Source organism: Bacillus rossius, chromosome 1, assembly GCF_032445375.1.
Source record: "Bacillus rossius redtenbacheri isolate Brsri chromosome 1, Brsri_v3, whole genome shotgun sequence".
NCBI classification, from domain to species: domain Eukaryota; kingdom Metazoa; phylum Arthropoda; class Insecta; order Phasmatodea; family Bacillidae; genus Bacillus; species Bacillus rossius.
This window is the reverse complement of record NC_086330.1, coordinates 380,270,589-380,294,657: the sequence shown is the minus strand read 5'-3', so window position 1 is coordinate 380,294,657 and position 24,069 is coordinate 380,270,589. Positions and strand designations below refer to the sequence as shown.

Here is a 24,069-nt window from a genome sequence, read left to right as displayed (position 1 = left end):
TTCTTGTTTCTTCACGGTGTACACTTGTCACTGGCACGTATTGCTGACCGCAATATTCGGTGCTGCTTAACAACAAAATTTGCTGTGGTTGTAGAACATCTGTCGATTAAACATTATCCACATGCTCAGTGTTCTATCTTAAATTACTTTACATATTATTTACAATAATATTTTTGACGGGACAACGTCTAATAAATCGATGAACGCCTGCTGCACGCACGAAAAAGTGTCCCGTTACGCACATTGTCCTGTTTCGATGTGTCCCGTTACGCTCATTTTATATTGCTCTTTGCTAACCTGAACCTCCTAGCACTGCGACCGAGTCCGTGGCGTAATTCGGTTTTCATGCATTTCAATATAACATTTTCATTGCTCTTTGCTAACCCGTTCCTCTTAACATTACTGCAGAGTCCGTGGCGCAAATATATTATTTTTGACTGCATCTTGGTGTTGGGTAAGCCATTTTCCTTCACATCATCCTTGAAACACTCCCATTCGTTTCCTACTTTTCTTATCATTGTCCTATCCTTAACAGAATAACACAGATTGGAAGAAGGTAAATAGCAAACATGTATAAAAGTTATAGTTAAAATAATCTCATCGTTAAACTAATAAACATATTTGAATTAATGAGTGCAAATAAAAGTAAATTTATCAATTAAATTGTAGATTTAATTTCACTCCTTCTTTGTATCCATAAAAAATAGTGAAAATTAAAGAAAAATGATTCAATTTTATTCATAAAAGTATGCAATCATTTCATCAATGTTTTGCTATGACGTCACGTTAAACTATCGTCCGTAAACCGACTTTACAGACAACCAATTTTTTTTATTGTTCCAAATTGAGACCTCTATCAACCTTGGGAAGTTCTTTAAACCGTAAGTTATATAGATAATTTCAACTTAACTTTGTCGAGATGATCTGGAGCCCAAGTATATCGGTCGAATTCAGACTCACTCTACATAGCTACGAAGTACCCTGCGCCTTCGAAACGGTTCGACGCAATTCGCGTGCCGTTCCGTACCTCCGGTTGCAGCGTCTGCAGGGGCAGCTGGAAGCAGGTGTTTGGTGCGAGGTGCTGTCATCACCTTACACTCTCTCTACATAGCATTTTCTAAGTTGCGCCGTTTATAACTTGTGTGTTTCTAAGCTATAAACGTTCCCATTTATGACAGTTCTAAGTGATGTGGATATTTTGAGACTTCTAAATTATGAGTTATGAGTTATAAGTTATGTGTTATGAGTTATAAGTTATGATTTATAAGTTATGATTTATAAGTTATGATTTATAAGTTATGATTTATAAGTTATGATTTGTATGTTATGATAAGTATGACTTGTTTCCGAGCGTATGACTTTTTGCCAGTTTGACTTGTTTGCGAGTCGTTTGTCATCGTGATCATAAAAGTAGAAACAAACTCCTGGTAAAGTGTAAGACAGTTGCTGGTCTTGTACATGAAAACTAACGCCTGTTCAATTTATTGCCCACAAATATTTATTTTTTTTTTGTATTTTATGGTCAACAAACAAAACAAACAAACCTGTTATGGAATATTATGTGGTCTATATATCTTGTTGACAACAGCAATTTTTTTGCTTAATTTGTGTTTTTTTTTTGTCTTTTGGTTTTTTTGTAGTTTTGTCATGTGCTTAGCAATGACGTATGTCCAAAAGCTTACATCAAGTCATGCACTCACATTGCACAAATCTTTCAAAGATAATGAAAATGGTATAAATATAAATACTGGATGTACTTGAAAATATTCGAGAGGGGTGGGGGTTTCTGGTCCCCCCCACGTCGCCCCGGCTAGAGACACCCGTGCATGTGTAAATATGTTCTAGGTATAGACTCAAAACAAAAACATTGAGCCAAAAGAGGCTGCGAAAAACATTGCTAAAGGTTTTTTTTTTTAAATTTCCTTTAATTTAAATATTGTTTTACTATAACCATATCATAAATGTGTATGTATGTATATATATATATATATATATATATATATATATATATATATATATATATATATAAAGATATCAACTAAATTAGGTAAAAGAGCACCGAGTGCTGCAATGCCATGTTGCAATAACAAGATCTGTAAAGTGTAAAGAAGTGTGTCATCAAACACCAATTGAGTTGACCGGCGGACAAGGCGCGAGATGTGACCTTGGACGCGAGTCACCAGGTGAAGGCGAGCCGGGAGGTCACTTGGTCGACCCAGTTGGCGGACCGGCGTCTAGCCCGCCATGTGGTCCGCCGCTCCACCAGCCTTTACCCCGGCCTTCTTTTGAGTATTCAAATTTATCATGGAAACAAAATAAATTACAATAGTTTGATTTTAAAAATATATATATATTTTTTATATCACAGTGTGAAAGTTTGACAAGTTTAAATATTATGTGTAGAATAAAAAAAAACATAAGCGGGGTTTCTATGCACATTAAGTTTGCGTCTCTAAAAGTTTTCGGAACGTTTCTCTTTAAATATGGCCGTCGAAAACGCACACAAAACGCAAGAAAGTTGGAAGTTTGAACAATACTCGCATTGCGCCTTGCGTAGGTACTCTAAAATATGTTATTTCTAAACGTTTTGCGTCTTGCGTTTCTTGCGCTCTTTCGTAGTTTGTAAACCCAGCCCTAAGATTCTGACGTTCGCGGACAGGTGAAATCTATAGTACGATTGCAATGTGTAATCTTGTTTGTGAGCGAATTGCATTCCTGCATCATACAGTGGACCCTGCCTGGGAGATGAAATCAATTCGCTTCTGCCTCTCCCCCCTTTTTGACGTGACAACGTCTAATAAATCGATGAACGCCGGCTGCACGCACGAAAAAGGATGACTTATTGTCCCGTTACGCACATTGTCCCGTTACGCGCATTGTCCCGTTACGCGCATTGTACGCTTGCGCTGCATCTATCTGTCTTCCACTCGATTGGAACAACCATCTATTTGACTTTTTCGAGGCACATTATTCTTGAAACACTCCCATTCGTTTCCTATCTTTCCTATCATCGTCCTGTCCTTAACAGAATAACACAGATTGGAAGAAGTTAAATAGTAAACATGTATAAAAGTTATAGTTAAAATAATCTCTTCGTTAAAGTGATAAACACATTTGAATTAATGAGTGCAAATAAAAGTAAATTTATCAATTAAATTGTAGATTTCGTTTAACTCCTTTGTATCCATACAAAATAGTGATAAATCAATAAAAATGATTCAATTTTATTCATAAAAGTATGCAATCATTTCATAAATGTTTTGTTATGACGTTGTCACGTTAAACTATCGTCCGTAAACCGACTTTACAGACGACCAATTTTTTTTACTGTTCTAAAATTAAAATGTATGTATTGTTAGATTTGTCAAGTGTTAAAGAGGGGGGGGGGGGGTAATTTAACACTTCTAGGTTACGTAATTAAAATGAAAGGTTGGTTGGGTTGGATGTATGTAATCTCGGAATACATGGTGTTTTTTTTTGCATGTTTTTGTACTGGGACTGATCGGGGGTCAGTGAAACACAGCTTGGCCGTGCGATGGCCTTTGGCGATATTTCCGAAACGTGGAGAACGTGTTGAAACAAGAGCGCATCGCCGGACACGACGAGCGCCGAGTGATGCCGGAGGTTGCCGAGGAGCGGAAATAGCGTGGCGGGCTAGACGTAGTACGGGTGGCGTGAGGGTTAGCTGGCAGTTGGCGGGGTGTAGCGTACCTGGGCAGAGGTCTGGCAACCATGGGGCGAGACGCGCGGGTAAGAACAACCAGCTGCGTTCACTGCATCCACCGCGCCGCGACGCTATTTCTGTACTCTGGCTTCGACTCGCGTGTGCTGGCGTTGTGGGGACCCTGCGTCATCAACAATACTCTGTACACATCCTACAGTGCTGCATAGATAAAGTTAATTAGTTAAGTGTAGCTCTCTTAGGCATCCAAAATTATCGTTGTCTTCGTGGTAGTCATTGTTGTCGCAGTCTTTCTTAGGCACGGTTGTCGTGGTAATCATTGGCATCATGTCGTAGTATTCATTATAATAATCGTCGTAGTAATCATCGTAATCATTATGGTCACCATCATCACTCACAACCGTAGATGTAAATACATTGTTTCTTTAAATACTAAACGTCTCCTACATTGTTGTATAAAGAAAATAGTTTGTGTGTAGCTTGTGATCCTTTATTTAGGCCTTACCAAATTTCTTTGCAAGTTCTGTTAGTATAAATTTTTAAGTGTATTTTTTTTAGCGTTCTTGTTCAACCACTTGGTCGAAAATATATTTTTGTAATGTTTTGTTAGCTCTTTATCATCTTTTGAATGTCATATGCAATTGTAATTTTAGTACAGAAGTGCCTGTTTTAACAGTTTACTCGTAAGTGTCGCGTGCCTGGTAATGTTTGAAAAGACTGTTTGGCCGGTACTTGAGTGGATGAGTAAATGAAATAAAGCTGAAACAGAAGCAGTGGAGAGTTCTCGCTAATCAGGTGACCTGTTGCGCAAGGCGATGCACTGCCATGCAGTGATAGTCGATCGTTCCTGCGAACACTGAACAGCTGTATGCCAGCCCATTCGAACACTTGACTACTACTTGCTGCTGATCAACAGCGCGGTGCTATGCTGAAGCTATCCAAGCCACGCAAGTTCATACCTGAGATAACTGAAGTACAGTCCATGGGGTTATTGTAAAAGGTGTTCCGCTCCTCCCTCGCAGAGGCGGATTCATAAGGGGGGGGGGGGGCGCAGGGGGCGCCCCCCCCCCCTTGGCCAGGGCAGCCCAGCACCAAGCATGGTTCTTGCAAGGGGAGGGCGCGCACCCGGCCGCCGATGTTATACAATACACATTCATACACTTACCTTTAACCACTTCATGTCCTTGGAAACAGTTTGAATAAAGTTTTATTAAGCTTTGCATGTGATTAGAATCTTAGTTTTTCTGTAGTGATTTTGACATTTGTATACTGCACAATTGGCCATTTTAACTACATATAGCACACAATTATGCACCAACAACAGCAAATATTCGGGCCAGACGTAAATGAAACGGATAGAGCTTGGAAAAAGATCTCTGGCTGCATCCAAGCAACCAAGGTGACGTAACAAGGTAGTGTGTGGAAGAGGTAGACCTGCGCCCCCCCCCCCCCCCCCCCCCCTTGAGATTTATCTGTATCCGCCACTGCTCCCTCGTGTCTTGTAAAAGTTATTTAAGTTCCTTATCAACATTAGGAAACACTCTGAAATGGAAATCTGAATTACATGAAATTGCTGGAAACGAACTGGTCAAAAATAATAACAGAGGTGCACGAGAGAGAGTGTGTACAAGAAATTTCATGCAGCCCCTGAATGGCTTACAAGGAGCTGGAGGATCGTTTGGTTATGAGCTTAAATAAATTCAAGATTAGGGTTGCTAGGATTATTTTTGATTTATTAAATTAAATCATTTAAATTCTTTTCTTTTAGTTTGCTGGTTGAATAGTAATAAACATTATTTCTTAAACAACAACTAAGTTAAGTTGACCCGGGCCCTACACAGAATTATACCAGTTATTCATTAAGGTTAAATTCTTCCTTAAAAAGCAAAACTCTTGGGTTGAAAGACTTCATCTTTTTGTGTGAATTGTCAGCTTGACAAGTCAACACAGCCAATAGTATTCTTGGAAATAAGCATCTCACCTTTTCTCGCAGCTTCCTAAACCACGCTCATGTACTTCCTACAATAACCCATTGATTTGTTATGTTAGCTTTAAATATAAGAGCAACCATTAAAGTTTATTTTCACATATAGTATCATACCATTTCAATGATTTTAGGGGGTTGGTCTTTTTCCGCATATGTTGAATTCTATTTCTGACCTGTAGTCTACCTCAGATAGGAAGTGGGGGAGCTATATATCGAGGATTTGCACCAGCATTCGACTAGTGGTGGATGGAAACCACTTTGTGAGGAGATTTTGTGTTTTAAGTTTTTCTAGGCATAAACACTAAATAAAAATGTGCCTCATTGTATTCTATGTTAATTACTCATGAGTTCACTATGGTTGAGTAGTAAGATGTCTTACTTCTCTCCAAGACGAACAAGATTCGATTCTTTGGCGGAGTAATAAAACACGTATTTTCCACAAGTGGGAAACATGGTGGATGTTGCCTCAAAGCCCCCCCCCCCCACCGCCCCTTTTTTTTTAAGTGAAAACTTCTTTACTCACGTTGGGCGATTTTTTGTAGGAGCAAAACTTACGGGTTCGCGTCACCGACATGCTAGTGACGTGTTGTGCCTGACTGGCGAATCGCAGCGGCCTGTGTACATGTATAAGCATATACACACTAATACATTGTATATACTCGACTGTATCATGTGCGTGTTGGACTCTTTTTGGATGGGTAAAATCTTGTGAGTTCGCGTTACCGACATGCTGTAGTAGCAGTAAGTGAAGTTAATTTGACCACGTGAATACATGACCTAGGTCTGACATCACTGGTAAGTCATAGCTAGGTAATGAATTTTTACGTAATTTTTACACACCACAGACATCTGTTGTGACTAAAAAATTATGTTAGGATAAATTATATCATGCTGACATCTTACTCATATAATACCTACAGCGACTGATCAAGAGTCCTGACCGCCCTAGGCTAATTATGAGGACGCGCCCCCGCCAGATGTGTGTGTGTTACGGGCGGCCTAAAAGGTACTATATTAGTTTTGACTTTGTTTACTAGTGTGAAAATTTTAACATGGTTCATACTACTTCATACTTCATACTTCGTATTCGAGTGACAATTCAGTGTTTGTTTTACGCGCGCTTTTTAAAATTTCAAAATTTATTTTTAAAATCAGGGAGTCCCGAGCTTTTTCAGTTCACAGCGCATTTGGTTTTAGTGTTTTGTCTCGCGGTCTGGTTGAAATATGTAGGGTGGATGCAATGATGCTAGATTAATAATGCATGCGAAGACACGATTTCAGCGACTCCCCCCCCCCCCTCCCTCGCGATCCACGCGCCCTAGGCTGCAGCATAATTAGCTTAAGGTTTAATCAGGCCCTGAATACCAAAATCATTTTTACGTACATTTGACGTAGAAATGATGTCATATTAATAGAGACCGGAAAAATTCGCGGATTCATTTCGTGATAGGCTAAAATCCAAACTTGTGAACAATTCTGCTGGTTCTGCTATTGGCTCGCAGTTTAACTGGAGATCTCTGGGCCAATGGCAGACTATTTACCAAAGAAGCGTCGAATCACAAGCCACCCAGTGGAGACGCTTCACAAGTTAGCACCCAATGAACACGCGTGTTTGCTTGAGAAATGCAGAGGATAATTGAATCCGCGAATTTTTCAAGTCTCTACATATTACACATTTAAAAACAAAGTTTTAAGTTTTCACTTCTGTTGACAGTCCCCATGACTGGCTTCATCTGGACCGTCTAACCTTTATTACGGCTCCAGTGACTGGATGTCCTAGAGACCTCCTATAGTCTGTCTCACTCTTAGGGCGTGGTTACACGGGACCCTGAACTACTTCAGGTGAACATGTTTAAGTAAACACGTTTACAAACGCGAAAGTGTACGGTTACACGGTAGTTGCTGAAAAGTGTGTTCAGCTCTAAAAGCGATTGTCTACTGTCAACGAATGACTGTTGTTGAACTTCTCTATTTTGTATCCAGAAAACGCGGTATTATCAGCAGAAATGGAATGTGTTTTCATATTGCTCAATATTGTTTTTACAAATCGGGAATTCAAACAACATGCACAGTAAAATTTCTTAAACTTATTTTTTATTTTTTTTGGAGCTAGAGTACCTATCTCAGTTTTAAGAAAATTAAGGTCGGGATCATTTTAAAAAATATATATATAATTACCTGTTGATTTTTTTTGTTGCATTCGGTAAAATATTACTCGAACTTGTGCCAGGAACACTTTCCATCTTGAAATTCTGCAAAGGACTGTTTATATTCTAAACAGCCAATCAGAGGCTAATGTAGAAGATATGTCGATCTGAACTACTTTGCCAAACTGTTTAACTTAAATGGGAAATGGCCCTCGAACGAAACATGTTCAGACTGTGTGTAACCGCACTCAACAGCTGAACACGTTCACCTGAAGTAGCTCAGACTCCCGTGTAACCGCGCCCCTAGACCGCGACAGTGTCACGGCAGGGTGGGTGAGGTAGCTGGTCTGACGGGCAGGGTGAGGTGAGGTGCTGCGATGCCCCACGGAGCTGGTCTGACGGGCAGGGTGTGTGAGGTGATGTGTCGCGATGCCCCACGGAGCCGGTGGTTTGCCCACAGGGCCGGGCGCCGCGGGACCACGCCATGGCCTACGACGACGTGCTGCCCTACCTGGGGGACTTCGGCCGCTACCAGAAGCGCGTGTACCTGCTGCTGTGCCTGCCGGCCATCTCGTGCGCCTTGCACAAGCTGGCGGGCGTCTTCCTGCAGGCCAAGGTGGACCACAGGTACATGCATACCATGTGCCCTGGGAAGCCTTCTTCTCACAGACGAGCGAGACAAGCGCCCGATCGTGCATCTTCGGCGGGATTTTTCTTTTGTTCATTGTAAATAAATATGCAACTCATGATAACTAGAGTCCCGGAAATTTCGCGGATTCCTCTGGCCTCAGGATAGAATTCAAAGTTATAGGTGTGCTCGACCCACGTTTACTTTCCCACTGGTTGATTTCTTAGCGAGAACATTTTTATCCTTGTTATTTAGCACTATCTGATTCGCTTACTTCTCTCCTAGCTGGACATTGTTGGCTGACGGTCGTAGAGGGGCGTGTACAGATAACTGCGGTCCAATCACGAACACAGTGCGACAGTGTGGAGGTTTGCATTCTAGCTTGCGACTAAATGAATGCGTGAAAATTCCGTGGCTCTAATGATAACTAATGGTTAGAGACCTGTAAAATTCGCGGATTCATTTCGCGATACGATAGATGGAGTCCAAATACTTTTGACATTTATTTTGCTTCAGTGATTGGGGCCACAGTTTTATGTGAAGCACTCTGGGCCAATGAAAAAATCTTTTAACAGAAGAATTAGCGAATCACGATCATTCCAGTCAACAGGTGTTACACGAGTCGGTAACCAATCGGCGGATGTAATTTGCACGAGTGCATAGAGGATCGTGGAGTCTTTATCCTTTAGGGATTTGAAATCGCGAGTTTCACAGGTCTCTACTAATGGTCAATAAGGTTAGGTTAGCTACATTATAAATACTTTAAAACATCGTGGATGGTTGATTTGGTTAGGATAGATACATTAAAGATACGGAAAAAAACATAAACTTCGGGGAAATTCGGGTTTTGGCTCTCTCGTATGTGAAAAGAAGGCTTTTCCCGAGTCAGAGGAGGTGTGGGATGTGCCAACTAAACAACTTAAACAACAAAGAGTGTGAATTAAAACACAAAAAAAAAGGGGAGGTTGTCTGTAAAGTCGGTTTACGGACGATAATTTTACGTGATAACGTCATACGAAAACATTGATGAAAAATTGCATACTTTTTAATTTTCAAATATTATTTACATTTTTTGCAAATTTTAATTTAAATAATTTGTTTAAATATAATCACGAACAATTAGTTTAAAAAAGCCCGCCTTAACCTGTTTGATTTTATAGAAGATTTTCTCGCACGGTGGTTGGCCGGTTCTTGCACGCTCGGCTCAGGCGGAACGTGGTAATTTTTCGTGCGTGCAGCCGGCGTTCATCGTTTTATAAGACGTTATCACGTCAAAAAAAATATTATCTACCAGTAAATTGTTTTTACTCATGACCAACAATCATGTGTCCAATGGAGTTTTTTGTTTTACGATCTGTAGTGAGTTCGCGCGGCATACTTGCGTAGAGGCCGTTTGAGAACATTGGCTATTCTTTTGCTTAAATAAAAGCACGTAAAAGAGAAGTTTGCAGACCTTGAGGGACGCTTACATATTTAGGTAAGTAAAATCTTAGCAAAAAATTTGGAGGTTAATCAAATGGATAAATACTTTACTTTGCCTCGTCACAACTATGCAAGCCGGCTTAATTGGTCTGCAAACGGTATCTTCCCATAACATACATATGTCCTAATTACCTAATTGTCTATTTTCTTTTTATTGGGCCTTAAATAAGTTTAGTTTTTAGGTAAGTAAAATTTAATTTAGTTTTTGTACTTTATGAAATAATTTTTTAATGTTGTATTTAGGAACTAAACACCATTAAAGCTTTGTTTTTTTTTAAATTTTTTTTTGTTTAAACTGAACCTGAACCTTGCAAATTACATTATTTGCATAAAGAAAGTTCTTGAAAAAAAACGTACATATAAATATTGTACATGGGGTGCGATAAAAGTTTACTTAAAATTTGTACACATTGTTTCGAGGACTCTAGCGACGGAGGGGGCATGACGCATATAGCGCCCGTCCCTCCATTACCGTTACACGCCTGATCCGATTTGCAGCGGCGCCTCTCGCCCTGTCTCTCGAAGGTTCGGCGTGTTGCCCGAGCCGCCGACTGCGTGAAGTGGCGCAACTGGAACGCCACTGTTCTCGCAGCCTCGATTGTCAAGTCGGGGGATTGTGGTGACGCGTCACTTCGGAGGGGGCTGCGGGAACTCCCAGGGGGGGGGACTGGGAGGTGTAAAAGGAGACTGGCCTGCGAGGGCGGTGAAGTGAGGAGGTTTGGCGACCACTTGGCGAGCGATAGCGGGCGACGAGCGGGCTTCGCGTGCGACGGGGACCGTAAGCGAGTTGAAGTAAAAGTAGTCAATAGATAGTCCGGACTTGTTTTTTTTTACACTGGTAACAATGTAATGTACATGGATGGAAGTTGTTTGCTTGCAAGCATGGGCCCCCACAAAGGTGGGACTGGTTGGACCCATGGGTCCAGGACCCGGACCCATCTCTTTTTTTATTTTTAAACATGTAACTTTTATAATTTTTTTTACAAACTAGAAAAAAAACAATTGAATATATTATAAATAAAGCTTAGTTTGGACTTGCACAAAATAGTAAACCATAATTTAACCCCGTATTTTCAGTAAAAGTATAGGTAAGAAATAACCATGCAATTGTAATGTAGCAAGTGCCTGTAAAATAAGGGGGTGGCATCTCCGAACCTGGGTCCAGGATCCTAGTCCAGTCTAGTACAGACTTGTACAGACTAGTTCAGTCCAGTACAGTCTAGTACAGTCTAGTACAGTCTAGTACAGACTAGTACAGACTAGTTCAGTCCAGTACAGACTAGTACAGTCTAGTACAGACTAGTACAGACTAGTTCAGTCCAGTACAGACTAGTACAGTCTAGTACAGTCTAGTACAGACTAGTTCAGACTAGTTCAGTCCAGTACAGACTAGTACAGACTAGTACAGTCTAGTACAGACTAGTACAGACTAGTACAGACTAGTTCAGTCCAGTACAGGCTAGTACAGTCTAGTACAGACTAGTTCAGACTAGTTCAGTCCAGTACAGACTAGTACAGTCTAGTACAGACTAGTTAAGACTAGTTCAGACCAGTACAGACTAGTACAGTCTAGTACAGACTAGTACAGACTAGTACAGACTAGTTCAGTCCAGTACAGACTAGTACAGTCTAGTACAGTCTAGTACAGACTAGTTCAGACTAGTTCAGTCCAGTACAGACTAGTACAGTCTAGTACAGACTAGTACAGACTAGTACAGACTAGTTCAGTACAGTACAGACTAGTACAGACTAGTACAGACTAGTACAGACTAGTACAGACTAGTACAGACTAGTACAGACTAGTTCAGTCCAGTACAGACTAGTACAGTCTAGTACAGACCAGTACATTCTAGTAAAGTAAGGGGGGTGGCGTCTCCGATTCTGGGTCCAGGGCCCGTGATGGAATGTGTGTGTGGGGGGGGGGGGGGACAATGCTTGGACGGGCCGGACGGCGGTGCGGGGGCAGGTGCCGACTGCCGCACGAGGCGCACAACGCGAGCTACGCGCTCCCGGCGGCCCAGCTCAACATGTCGTACCCGTGGGACGCGCGCGCGGGCAACTGGTCCAGCTGCCGGAGGCTGGACGCTGACTTCAGCGCGCGCTACTACGAGGAGGGGGTGCCTTCCGCCGCCCCCTCGCTGCCCTGCGACGCCTGGGTGTACGACCGCTCCAAGTACAGCAGCAGCGCCGTCACCGAGGTGCGTGGGGCCTTTCAATATGTGCATAGGATTTACTCTACGTTTTTTTCAGGAGCGCATGATGAGCAGCTTGGGAACTTCACCGCTGCAGTGCGCTGCTTTGACGTCCTGTATCGTCTTAGTTGTTATTTGCACGTTAGAGCGCAGCACTGTCGCCCGCTGACATTCCCCCGCACCTCCCCAATCTAAATTCACTGCTGCCCAAGGTCGTTCAACGGGAGTTTGTGCGTCACAAAACTGTAGGGGTTGAGAGGTGGGGTAGAGGGTTGGTAAGACGACAACGCGTGTTTGAGGGAGGGTGGGGAAGGGGTGTTTGAAGAGTTCGACACTTGTCCGCTAGGGACCACCACAAGTCGATACCCTAGAGATGGTGGCGATTGCAGCGGTGAATTAACCAACTACCTCGAAACCGTATTAGAAATTTTAACCTGGGCTGGCGACTTCTATACAGTATATATATTCTAGGGTGGGGGGGGGGGGGGAGGGTGACACCCCCCTCCCGAGACCAATTTTATTGATTAGTGTATTGTTCACAAAACTGAATTGAAACTAATAGTTTAGCTGCATGACGCCCAGCAACGCGGAGAAACGGAAAAAAAAAGACTAACGAAACTATTTACAGGTATGGCACTGCTGAACACGACGGCCGCCGCAGTGGCGCACTCACGATCGATGGCGCCAAATTCAAATATTCAAACCACCACACATATTAGCACTACGCCCAAACATGTATATCTGTTTACCTAAATATTTAATTTCATATGTTAAACATTTTATCTCATCAAAAGTTGCATGCAGCTACTAAGGTTCTATATTTGAAACCTGTAATTTGTAAAATAATATTCCAAGGCCGATATCTGACCACTTTCATTTTTTGCAACTACGACCTTTCTTCGTGCGATAGCCCCTCCCGAAAATTCATCCTGAAGCCGCCATTGTGGTCCGATAGTGACGGGGGGGGGGGGGGGGGGGGGACACGGGCTATCGCCGTAGAGATCGGAAAAATTCGCGGATTCAATGGCCTTCAGGATAGACTGCACATTCCCCTGTACACTTGGGCAAATATAACGCCTGCTCATTGGCTGCTGACTTGTCAATTGTCTAAGCTGGTTTGCTCTGTGATTCGATCCTTTGGTTGAGGGCTTTATAATTGGTTGACATTTGTCCAGATGAACAGTAAAGCCAATAGCAAAATCATCCCAAAGGTATATGTATTTGACTTCTATCCTATCGCCGAATGAATCCGCAAATTTTTTCCGGTCTCTAACAAACGGTAGAGACTGGAAAAATTCGCGAATTCAGTGCGACCGCTGCCATTGGCTCACAACTCACCTGGATGACTCTGAGGGGAAGCCTTCTTTTCACAGACGAGAGAGCCAAACTCCCGATCGTGCATCTTCGGGGGTATTTTTTTGTTCATTGTAAATAAATATGGCGGTGTTGATAAAAGGATACTAATGGTCAATTAGGTTAGGTTGGCTACTTTATAAATACTTTAAAACATCGTGGATGGTTGATTTGGTTAGGATAGCTACATTAAAGATACAGAAAAAAAGCATGAACTTCGGGGGAACTTAGGGTTTTGGCTCTCTCGTCTGTGAAAAGAAGTCTTCCCGACTCTGAGCCATTGAGTAGAGACCGGAAAAATTCGCGGATTCATTTCGCGATACGCTAAAATTAAAATATATATACCTTAAAGCTTCTTTTGTAATTGGTTCACTGTTCATCTGGACGACTCTGGGCCAATGGGAAATGCTCAACCAAAGAAGTATCGTATCACAAGAAAACTAGTTTAAACGACCCACAAGTCAGCAGCCAATGAACAGGCCTTTTTTTCCCGAGTATACTGAGGAGTGTGTAGTCTATCCTGAAGGTAATCGAAACCGCGAATTTTTCCAGTCCCTACCAATGAGAAACGCCCGACCAAAGCTTTATCGAATCACAGGCTGCTACGTTGGGACGTCTCATAAGACAGCAGCCAATGAGTGGGTGACATTTGACCGAGTGTACGTAGAACTATGGAGTTCATCCTGGAGGTCATTGAACCCGCGAATTTTTCCTGTCCCTAACAATCGGCTTCAGTGGTCATCAGATGATTTCAGGCAAACTCTTTTAGGTTGAGTTTAGTAAATGTTTAAATTTAAGAGCAATGTAACCGATATAGTCCCTTACAGGAAGCAACTTCGCCTTTAGTAGTTCCTTGGAAATTTGGTTTGGAATGTAAAAATATAGCAATGACTTTAATCATACCTGTGATAATTTTAATCTCAGCCTTACTAAACTTTTACTTTTGAGTACACTCCCCATATCATAATTACTGTAGTTTTTTTCTTTGTATTTCATGCTTGCGGTTCTAAGCATATTTAACCACCTGTCAATTCTGAAACAATCATCAAAAATAGAATCCTGTTTTATTGTGGCTGAATGTGAATGAGTAAAGAATTATAGCTGCTTTTTTTAATGATGTGATTTAATATACGATACCACAATATTGTAGCTGTAGATTCACCCAAAAATATGGTACAGCCCTATCATTGTAAGTTGTTATTTTAAGTAGTGTGGGATAGTTGTAAAAAAAAAAAGAACCATGTCATTTCTGGGCTTATTTTGTGCGTGATTGTCAGTTTGTGAAATAGTGCTTTTAAAACTTGGATAAAAAAAATCGTCTGTCAGTTAATTTTGTTTGTTTTGCAGCCTAAGTAGTTGGAAATGGGGGGTTCAAGCACAGGCGCAGGAGCCAGGAGCCCGCCATCTTGGATGACGTCATCGGCGGCCATCTTGGATGACGTCATCGGCGGCCATCTTGGATGACGTCATCATGACCTTTGACCTTGACCTTTGACCTTGCTAATCTATGCTAATCTATGCTAATCTATGCCAATCTATGCCAATCTACGCTAATCTATGCCAATCTATGCCAATTAGTATGCCAATCTATGCTAATCCATATGTTAATCCATGCTAATCCATATGTTAATCCATGCTAATCCATATGTTAATCCATGCTAATCCATCCGCCATTTTATATTTCTAGAAATTTCCACCAACTTCGAATCGTGATGTCACCGTTGCACTTTTCGTCACGGCCGCCATCTTGGATTCGAATTATTTTTTTCGAACTTTTGAAATTCGATGTAATCATCAGCCGCCATCTTGTTTCGTCTGCTGGTGGCCGCCATCTTGTTTTCGTCTGCTGGTGGCCGCCATCTTGTTTCGTCTGCTGCATGCCGCCATCTTGTTTCCGTCTGCTGGAGGCAGCCATCTTGCGACGTCATATAGTTCTGTTGGTCGCCACCAGATAGCAGCAGGGATTATTTTATTTTTTTTCTTTAACTAAAATAATTTCAGTGCCGAGGCTGGGATTCGATCCATGGGATGTGAAAACGTCCAGGATGTCGTGGTTACGAGGCGGACACCTTGACCACTAGACCACGAGACCAATTGGGATATGGTGGAATAAATAATCTATATATGCCACGTACTGACGTCAAGTTTTATGATAAAAGGGGGGAGGGTGTCTTTGCCTTCCCAAATGCATGAAATTCAAATTATTATTATACCATCGCCATCTTTAATTCCAGCACAGACTACCAGATGGCGCCAAATTCAAATATTAGTTAGGGAGTCGGCAGGCAGGTGTCGCATGCCGCCATCTTGGTTCTCAAGTTGGCTGGTAGATGTCGCTAGTATCGCGCGCCAAATTCAAAAATTAGTTGCCAGACGCGCCGCCATCTTGGTTCTCAAGTTGGCTGGTAGATGTCGCTAGTATCGCGCGCCAAATTCAAAAATTAGTTGCCAGAGGCGCCGCCATCTTGGTTCTCAAATTGGCTGGTAGATGTCGCTAGTATCGTGCGCCAAATTCAAAAATTAGTTGCCAGAGGCGCCGCCATCTTGGTTCTCAAGTTGGCTGGTAGATGGCGCCACCGTCGCCATATTTTAGTTCATACAATCGATACCAGATGACGCCACCATCGCCATCTTTAGTTCCTAGTGTTGCTACCAGAGTGTGCCACCGTCGCCATCTTTAATTCCTAAAGTTACCGCCGGAGTGCGCCACCATCGCCATCTTTAATTCATAAAGTCGCTACCGGATGGCACCACTGTCGGCCATCTTTAATTCAAGGTATTGTCGCCGGATGGTGCCAAGTTTGAATTTAAAAACCTACAAGTGTTATGCAATGTGTAACCAGTCGAGATAAGTTTGGAACCTGTAGCCATATTATTATTATATCTGATGTTCGATTCCCGGCGGGGTCGGGCAAGGATTTGCTTCTCTTCGCGAGCCCCTCCCCCCCCCCCCTCCTAGTTCGTAAGGTGTGACGGTATGCGCCCATCACGCAGAATGTCTGCCATAGCCTTGGTTACATCGGCTGCATTCTTCGATTGTACAGGTCTGGCCCAGGCAAACTTGCTATACACATCGATGACTGTTAGCATGTACTTGAAGCCCTTGTTTATTCGTGAATATGGAATCATCTCAACAAGGTCTGCCTGAAATAAATCATTAAGACCATACACTATAACCTTACGACGTTTGTAGTTCCGTCTTGCAGGAGCATGAAGCTCTCGGGCAATCCCAGCTTTACTCATGATATGTAACCTGCTTCACGCAGTTCTTCCAGAATAGAGAGTATTTCGTTATCGTGACCACTATGTCCGGCTGATTGTGAAGCCAGTAACAAGCGAAGTCGAGAAACTAACTCGTTTGGATCATCCCAGTAAATATAGTCTCTTTTGCGCTTCAAATCAAATGTTTTTTGCACTAGTCCACTACCTTTCCGCTGCGACCCGATACCTCCAAACATGTGGTATATAATGCCGAATTTTGGATGTTCCAATGTCTTATACTGTCCAGTCAAAGCATTATTATTTTTAAAATATCCATTCGTGATTTCAAGTAAATGTCTATACTGTTTTAAGGCCATGTCGGAGTATACAGATGGATCTCGTGTGAATAGTAGTTCGTATAAGCCAGGTGCAGCCCGAAAAACTTCATCATTCACACGTACCTCACTTTTGGGGAGAAAGAATATTTCTGAATTTCCTATAAACCATCTGTTTTTGCGACGATATACTCCATATATGACATCATTTACTCTAGGGTTAAAATTACTTAGATATGTTTGTGCTTCATCGGTATTGGATTCATCTGATGTAGTAGGTTCAGAATTCTGATGTTTCCTATACCATAGATTCAGTGGTAAATCATCATCGCTGCTACTAGATGTAGCCTTAGGTTGAGGGTTTTTAAAAGTAGATTGTAAGGGTTCTTGTTTCACAATGGGCGCAGGTGCTACCTTTTCAAGTCGGGAAGTAATTGGTTGAAAAATAGCTTCATTGATTTCATTACGCTCTAGGCGAGCCCGTTTTGCTAATAAATATTTAGCACGTACATTCTTAATGACGTGGTCTAGCTTATCTGCCTGGAGCGACATAACTGAAGACAAACGAGATAACTGAAGTCTTATATAGCTGTAAACCCGAACCGATAAAAGTGAGGACAATCGCACTTGTGTACCCAGCTTTACATCCTACGATGTCTTAGGCTTAGTACGGGGAGCTATTGGTTTAGGAGTCGCAGGCTTCGGTAGAGCTATTGGTTTAGGAGCAGCAGGCTTCGAACCTGTATTGATGAGAGAAAGTAATTTATGTATATCATTCTTCATGCTATCGACAGTGCGAGCCATTTGTGTAAACCGCTGAGTGTTATCTATGCTACTTACACTTATTGTCTGGAAAGCATCTGTTAAGTTTGATGTTAGCACATCTTTAACACTAGTCAAAATCGATTCACGCAACTTTCCTTCAAATGAAAAGAGCTTATTTTCCAACACCGAAGTAAACATGTCACTTAATTTTATTAGCATTTCAGAAAGATTTTTATTCAGTTGATCCACAGAGTGCTGCTTATTCGTTTCCATAGTATGCAAGTAGTTGGTAAGCTCTAATTGTACACTTCTCATGTTAGTGAGTGAGCTATTGAGTCCAGTAAACCATTGCTTCAACTCATCCGAAATGGTTCTTAAGGCATGAGTAATCAATCCGGAAATACCGTCAACATAGTTTTTATTAACAGCATCATCAGGATCTTTAGGTGTAGCCACGCGTTTCAAACGTTTACCATCCGCACTGCATTGTCCATCATATGTAGGAATCAAACACGACTCATACTGACGTTTAAGACTCCCACCACCAAACTTGGAGACGCTATTGTTCATTCTTCAATGATGCACAACTATGAAGTGGTCGAAACCGCAACGATATCGTCCTTTAAGTAGGGGACTGTCCTTTACAATCACCAGAAACCCATGCTCATGTTTCCAGCATAATGAGCACATATCTTTAAAAATATTAAATGTCATGTCTGTGTTTACATGATCATCATAAGCGTGACGTAAATTAAGTTCGTCCATGCGGAAAAGTACTATAAAATTCGCGTTATCGCGGAGCAAATGTTTGGGTATACAGCTATATGTCTGACACAGGTATATGCAGTCTACCTTGGCATGTCTGCCCATGGAAAAGTACTCTTTAATTATGCCTTGCTTCTCGCATGCAACATCGTCGAAAATAATCACCGAATTAGGCTTCGCTTCGTCAGGGGGCACCACATTGGTATTATCGTTAAATGGAAAATACTCCACTCCTTCCACCGAGCGTAGAACATTGGCTAAGCGCAAGTACTTTGGCTGTTGTAGTGATTTCGAGTATAGGTACACGTTTTCGAACCGAAGACCGTTTGGTTCCTCTAGTAAACTCAGTAGTACACACGTTTTTCCGCAGTTGGATGGGCCTGCGATTATGCATCGAACAGTTGAGGGTAATAAAGACCCATGTCGCGAATCACAAGCATCTACTTCATCATCATTAGTGATGCATACTGGTAACGACTCGCTCTGTGCTACGAGCTCCATGACACTGAGTGTAAACCTATAAAACAGGCATACTTATAAAGAATACTATCAGTTCGTTGTTATGACTCGAGCAAGAAGGAAGGTACAGAAAGGTGGAGGGTTAATAAATTCTGTTATTAACAAGCTACCAATTGAATTACACCTGCCAGGATATCAATACTGTGGTCCAGGGACGAAATTATCGAAACGACTAGCACGTGGTGACTCAGGCATAAATTCTCTAGACAAAGCATGCAAGCAGCATGATATTAGCTATTCGCAAAGCAATAATCTAAGTGACAGACACATAGCAGATGGTATATTAGCAGACACAGCTGCGCAAATTGCAAAGAATTCAGGGACGAAATTCGGGGAGAAAGTTGCGGCTTGGGGTGTAAATAAAATCATGCGTGTTAAACGTAAACTTGGATCGGGCATAAGACACAAACCTATGAAGAAAAAACAGAATAGGAAAGCACCCATAAAGAAGGGTGGACTGTTGCCCTTTATTTTCCCAGCATTGGCTGCGCTAGGTAGTTTGATTGGTGGAGCTGCAGGCATAGCCAAATCTGTTAACACTGCTAAGAACCAGGTGAAATTGCTAAGTCAAAATGCTCAGCATAATGCTAAAATGCAGGCACTAGCACACATTTCAAAAAACGGGTCCGGCCTCTTCTTGCAACCTTACCCAGTGATGGGAGGAGGAGGAAGGCAGAAACCAAGAAGCAAGAAGAAGGGAAACAAGAAACAATAATAAATAACTTACCGAAACGACCTCTTACCAATGTAGACTTAAAGATAGCAATAAAAAAATTAAAAATTCCCTACTTCAGAGATGTGTTTACGAGGAACAACCTACCAAGAAAACCATGGCATAACGAATGTGCTATTATTAATTTAGATTCCTCTGAAGGCCCTGGAAGTCATTGGGTTTCCTTTAGCAAGAAGGGTCTGAATGTTACATATTACGATAGTTTTGGAGATTTACCTCCACCCCTGGAACTAAGACAATATTTGAATCCATCAAATATAACCTACAACTATACTAGGCAGCAGAGAATAAACTCATGGAACTGTGGTCATTTATGCATACAGTTTCTGCTCTCTGTATATAAGAAACACAAGTGAGAGTTTAGGCTCACAGTTCAAAAACGAGGGAAAGTGGCACCACATAGAGAGACGTAATCGTATAACCTGAAATGTCGATTACGTTAATACTAACGGGAAACAGTTCGGAACTATGTTCCACACACTTTCCTCCATTGGAACTTAGTGGTGGATAGTGGGAAATGGCTCTTGTCGACTTTCACAGCTATAATAGCATTCCTAATGTACATGAAACAAACCATTATTTTCGTTATATCTTAAAGGGTGAAGAGCAGTCCCACGAGCTGATTCTACCAACAGGCAGTTATGAAATTGCGGACATTGAGATGTATGTGAAACAAAAGCTACCAGCTAACATCATCTTCACACTAAGAGGCAACCCCAACACACTACAGTGTGCAATGTATAGTGATGCAGCAATAGATTTTCGTGCAAATGATACTCTACGAAGCATGCTTGGCTTTGAAGCTGGAATCTACAAGGAAGGAATAGTACATGAATCAACACTGGCTGTGAATATCCTTCCAGTGAACGTCATACGTATTACAACCAATATCGTCGGCAACAGTTTTCTCAACGGAAAGGTAAACAGCACGCTACATGAGTTTGCTCCACTTGTACCACCCGGATATAAAATAACGGAACTACCAAAAAGTCTCATTTATACTCCAGTCACCGTCAAGAGAATACAGGAACTGATTGTGCGGGTTGTTGACCAGGACGGTTACCTAATTAACTTTCGAAACGAACAAATCACTTTACGTCTACATCTGAGGAAATATGGGCGTGAAATACTTTAATCTGTATAAAGGTAGGGGAGTGACGAAACCTAGAGTCAGTGGATCACGAGACCTCAAGCGACTAACACGTGTAAACGTACGCTTACTTAAGAATTTGGGGTATAAAGTTAATCAAAATGGCCGATAGTATTTTAGAAATTGAACAGCCGATACAATACGATGATGACATTACCAAAAGTGAATACCATTCTTATAGGCCATTCCTACATGGTCCCTATGAAGCAAGCTCTGAGGTAAGAATTTCAATACAAAATGCTGATATCTACACTCTAATCTCCAAGAGCATTCTACGCATACGTGGCACTTTCACCAAGGCAGATGGTACAGCACCGGATAATGCAAAAATTATAAACAATGGAATAATGCATATGATGAGTCGGATAGCATATGAGCTGAATGGTGTTCAGATTGATGAGTGTCGATATGTGGGGATTGTATCTACCGTGAAAAACTACTTGTCACGCACAAGTGATGAAAATGGACTTAGTGAAATGTCAGGGTGGAGTCTCGAAGAGAACTACAGCCTTCCTGTTACTGCAGCTGGACAGTTTGAGATTTGTGTGCCACTAAACCATCTGCTCGGATTCGCAGAAGACTATAAGCATATTATCATAAATGCAAAGCAAGAGCTAGTGATAGTATTGGCAAATACATTTACTAATGCCATTGTAGATGTAAGTGTCCAACCACAACAAGTGTCACTAACTCTAAATAGCTTCGAATGGCTTGTTCCACAGATCACTGTTTCACCATCCCAAAGAACACGGCTTCTTCGACTGGTGGAGAAGGGAAAAAATATCGACCTAGCTTTTAGATCGTGGAGCATAGAATCATATCCTAGTTTACCACATGCTCAAACAATTTCTTGGAATGTGAAATCGAGTTTTTCCACAGAGAAGCCACGGTATATAATCGTAGCATTTCAAACTGCTAGACATAACACCATTAATGCTGATAAATCGAGATTTGATCACTGCGACGTAAAGAATATCAAAGTATACCTCAACTCAGAAAGCTACCCCTACATTGATTTAGAAAACAATTTCACTAATGGGTATTACTTACTTGCATATAACATGTATGCAAACTTCCAGTCGAGTTTCTATGGACGGCAATGTGCACTGCTTTTGACTCCTCAAAGTTTCAAAGACAGAGCAACTCTGTTTATGTTTGATGTATCTCGCCAGGATGAAAGGATTGCTTCAAATGTAATAGATTGCAAAATTGAAGTTACAACTTCAAGGAACATCCCTGCTTTAACTCAAGCCTTTGCGATTATACTACATGATAGACTTGTATCGTATAACCCAAGAGACAAAACTGTTAAAATACTGACCTAGAAAGGATATTGGCTTAGTCTCGTCTCGACCGCCATGACGAAATGTGTAAACCTCCAAGGCTTCTCTAGTCAGTATGGGTTTATTATCAAGGAACTTAGCATTGCAGATGAAGAAGGAAATGTAATAACACGTAACTTTCAACCTCCATTTAAATGGCGATATCTCACCAGGAAGCATCAAAAAACAAATGCTTGGCTCACTAGAAATTTTCATGGTTTACATTGGGAACACGGACTCTTTCCTTATGCTTCAATACCCAACATATTGACAAGTCATCTGACCGGACCTGTATTGGTTGTAGGAATAGAGCAGAAACGGTGGCTGGCTAGCTATTGTAAGCATAATGTGCTAATATTAGATGTACAAGCAGAATATGACTGTCCATCATTGAAAGAAATAAATAAATTGTACACGTGCAATAATACATGTCCAGGTCCGATCTCAAGACACAATGCAAGCATGCTTAGGGCTTGGATGGTTGATCACCGCGTTGGAATGTTGGAGGGCGTCAGCAAGGCGGTGGGGACAACAACGGAAGCAACGGTACATGTGACTGGTCTGGAGGGGGGTCCTAACGGTATAAATTGACATCAACACCCTAGACACAGCAGTCAACTCATAGTCGAGTGGGTATAGTGCTGCTGCTACAAATTCAAGCAAATGCCGTTCGATCCGTCTGCAAAGTATGCGGAAGTAACGCCGGGATTTCGCCGTGTGAACTACATCACCGAGGATGGATACTTTCAACTAGAGGTCTGCAACTTCGGTCATCACTGGACCAGTGATTGTGACGAGGAGGCTCCGGACATCATCGAGACATCCTGCAACAAGGTAGATTGTGTCGTCCATTATCTAAGACCTGACAGTACATTCCCTACAACATTAGAAGCGCTTAAGGCTGCATCAGCGACTGAAACTATAAGCTCGGAACCAGACTATTTCTCAGTAAGGTGCGAGTTGCGGCGCAACACCGATCCGGAGGCAGTTATTAGTTGGAAGGAACAGTGTGACGGGTTTATTCACAACACCACCTACGTTAACCATCATTGGTACACATCCTGCAGCTTTCTACTGTGTAGACTCTACCGCTTCACACCCTTCAGTTAAATTTGTAAGCTAAGAAGCAATTTGAAGGTTCGTGCAGTTGTTATTATGTCTTCACGCCATGACAATGATTTCAACAGCTTGTGGCGGAATACGTGTGAATGTATTAGGACCATACCCTTAGATGACATACCAAGTGAAGCAGAGGATGAGGAAACATTTCTACACAATTGGTTTGAAATCGAGTACTGCAGACAACATGGGCGACGCTGGTCACGTGAAGAGCCGTGGGGACGATCCCCTGAGCGTGATCGTTCGCCAATAGAGTCCGCACATCAAGTTTTTAGAGATGTACCTACAATTCAACCTGCTCGTGAACCAATGTTACCACCAATCATCGCTGTTGAACCACTGCCAATTGCATCTCGTCAATCACCTCCTACATCAATCAAAGAGAGACCGTCACCTCCATCAATTGTGGGGAGACCAGCACGGACATCGCATCTCATGCTAGGAGCAAATCTAACGTCTAACTTTATAAACGTAAGTGAATCAGCAATTAACATCTCATAGAGTATAGTATACAACTGAAAACAATTTTAACAATGGACTGTTCTAATAAATGCTCTACTCTATGGAATTGCATAACAGACATATTTATCCAAGTGATACATATATTTTTAAATACGACCCTCGCCTCGTGCGATGGCAGTCGAGCTGAAACTGTGGTGGTGTAAGGACCTACAGCAGAAGTAGTTAAC

The 24,069-nt window shown here is 41.8% G+C and overlaps 1 protein-coding gene across 1 annotated transcript in view; it reads left to right on the top strand.

Moving 5' to 3' along the window:
- The first annotated feature begins 3,683 nt into the window (after positions 1 to 3,683).
- LOC134528589 (organic cation transporter protein-like) overlaps positions 3,684 to 24,069 on the top strand; it is a 54,320-nt gene continuing 33,934 nt past the window's right edge. Inside the window, exons 1-3 of the mRNA XM_063362341.1 lie at positions 3,684 to 3,750; positions 8,277 to 8,443; positions 11,893 to 12,124. Of these exons, the coding sequence (XP_063218411.1) occupies positions 3,733 to 3,750; positions 8,277 to 8,443; positions 11,893 to 12,124 (417 nt within the window). The 5' untranslated portion in view covers positions 3,684 to 3,732. The remainder of the gene's footprint in view (positions 3,751 to 8,276; positions 8,444 to 11,892; positions 12,125 to 24,069) is intronic.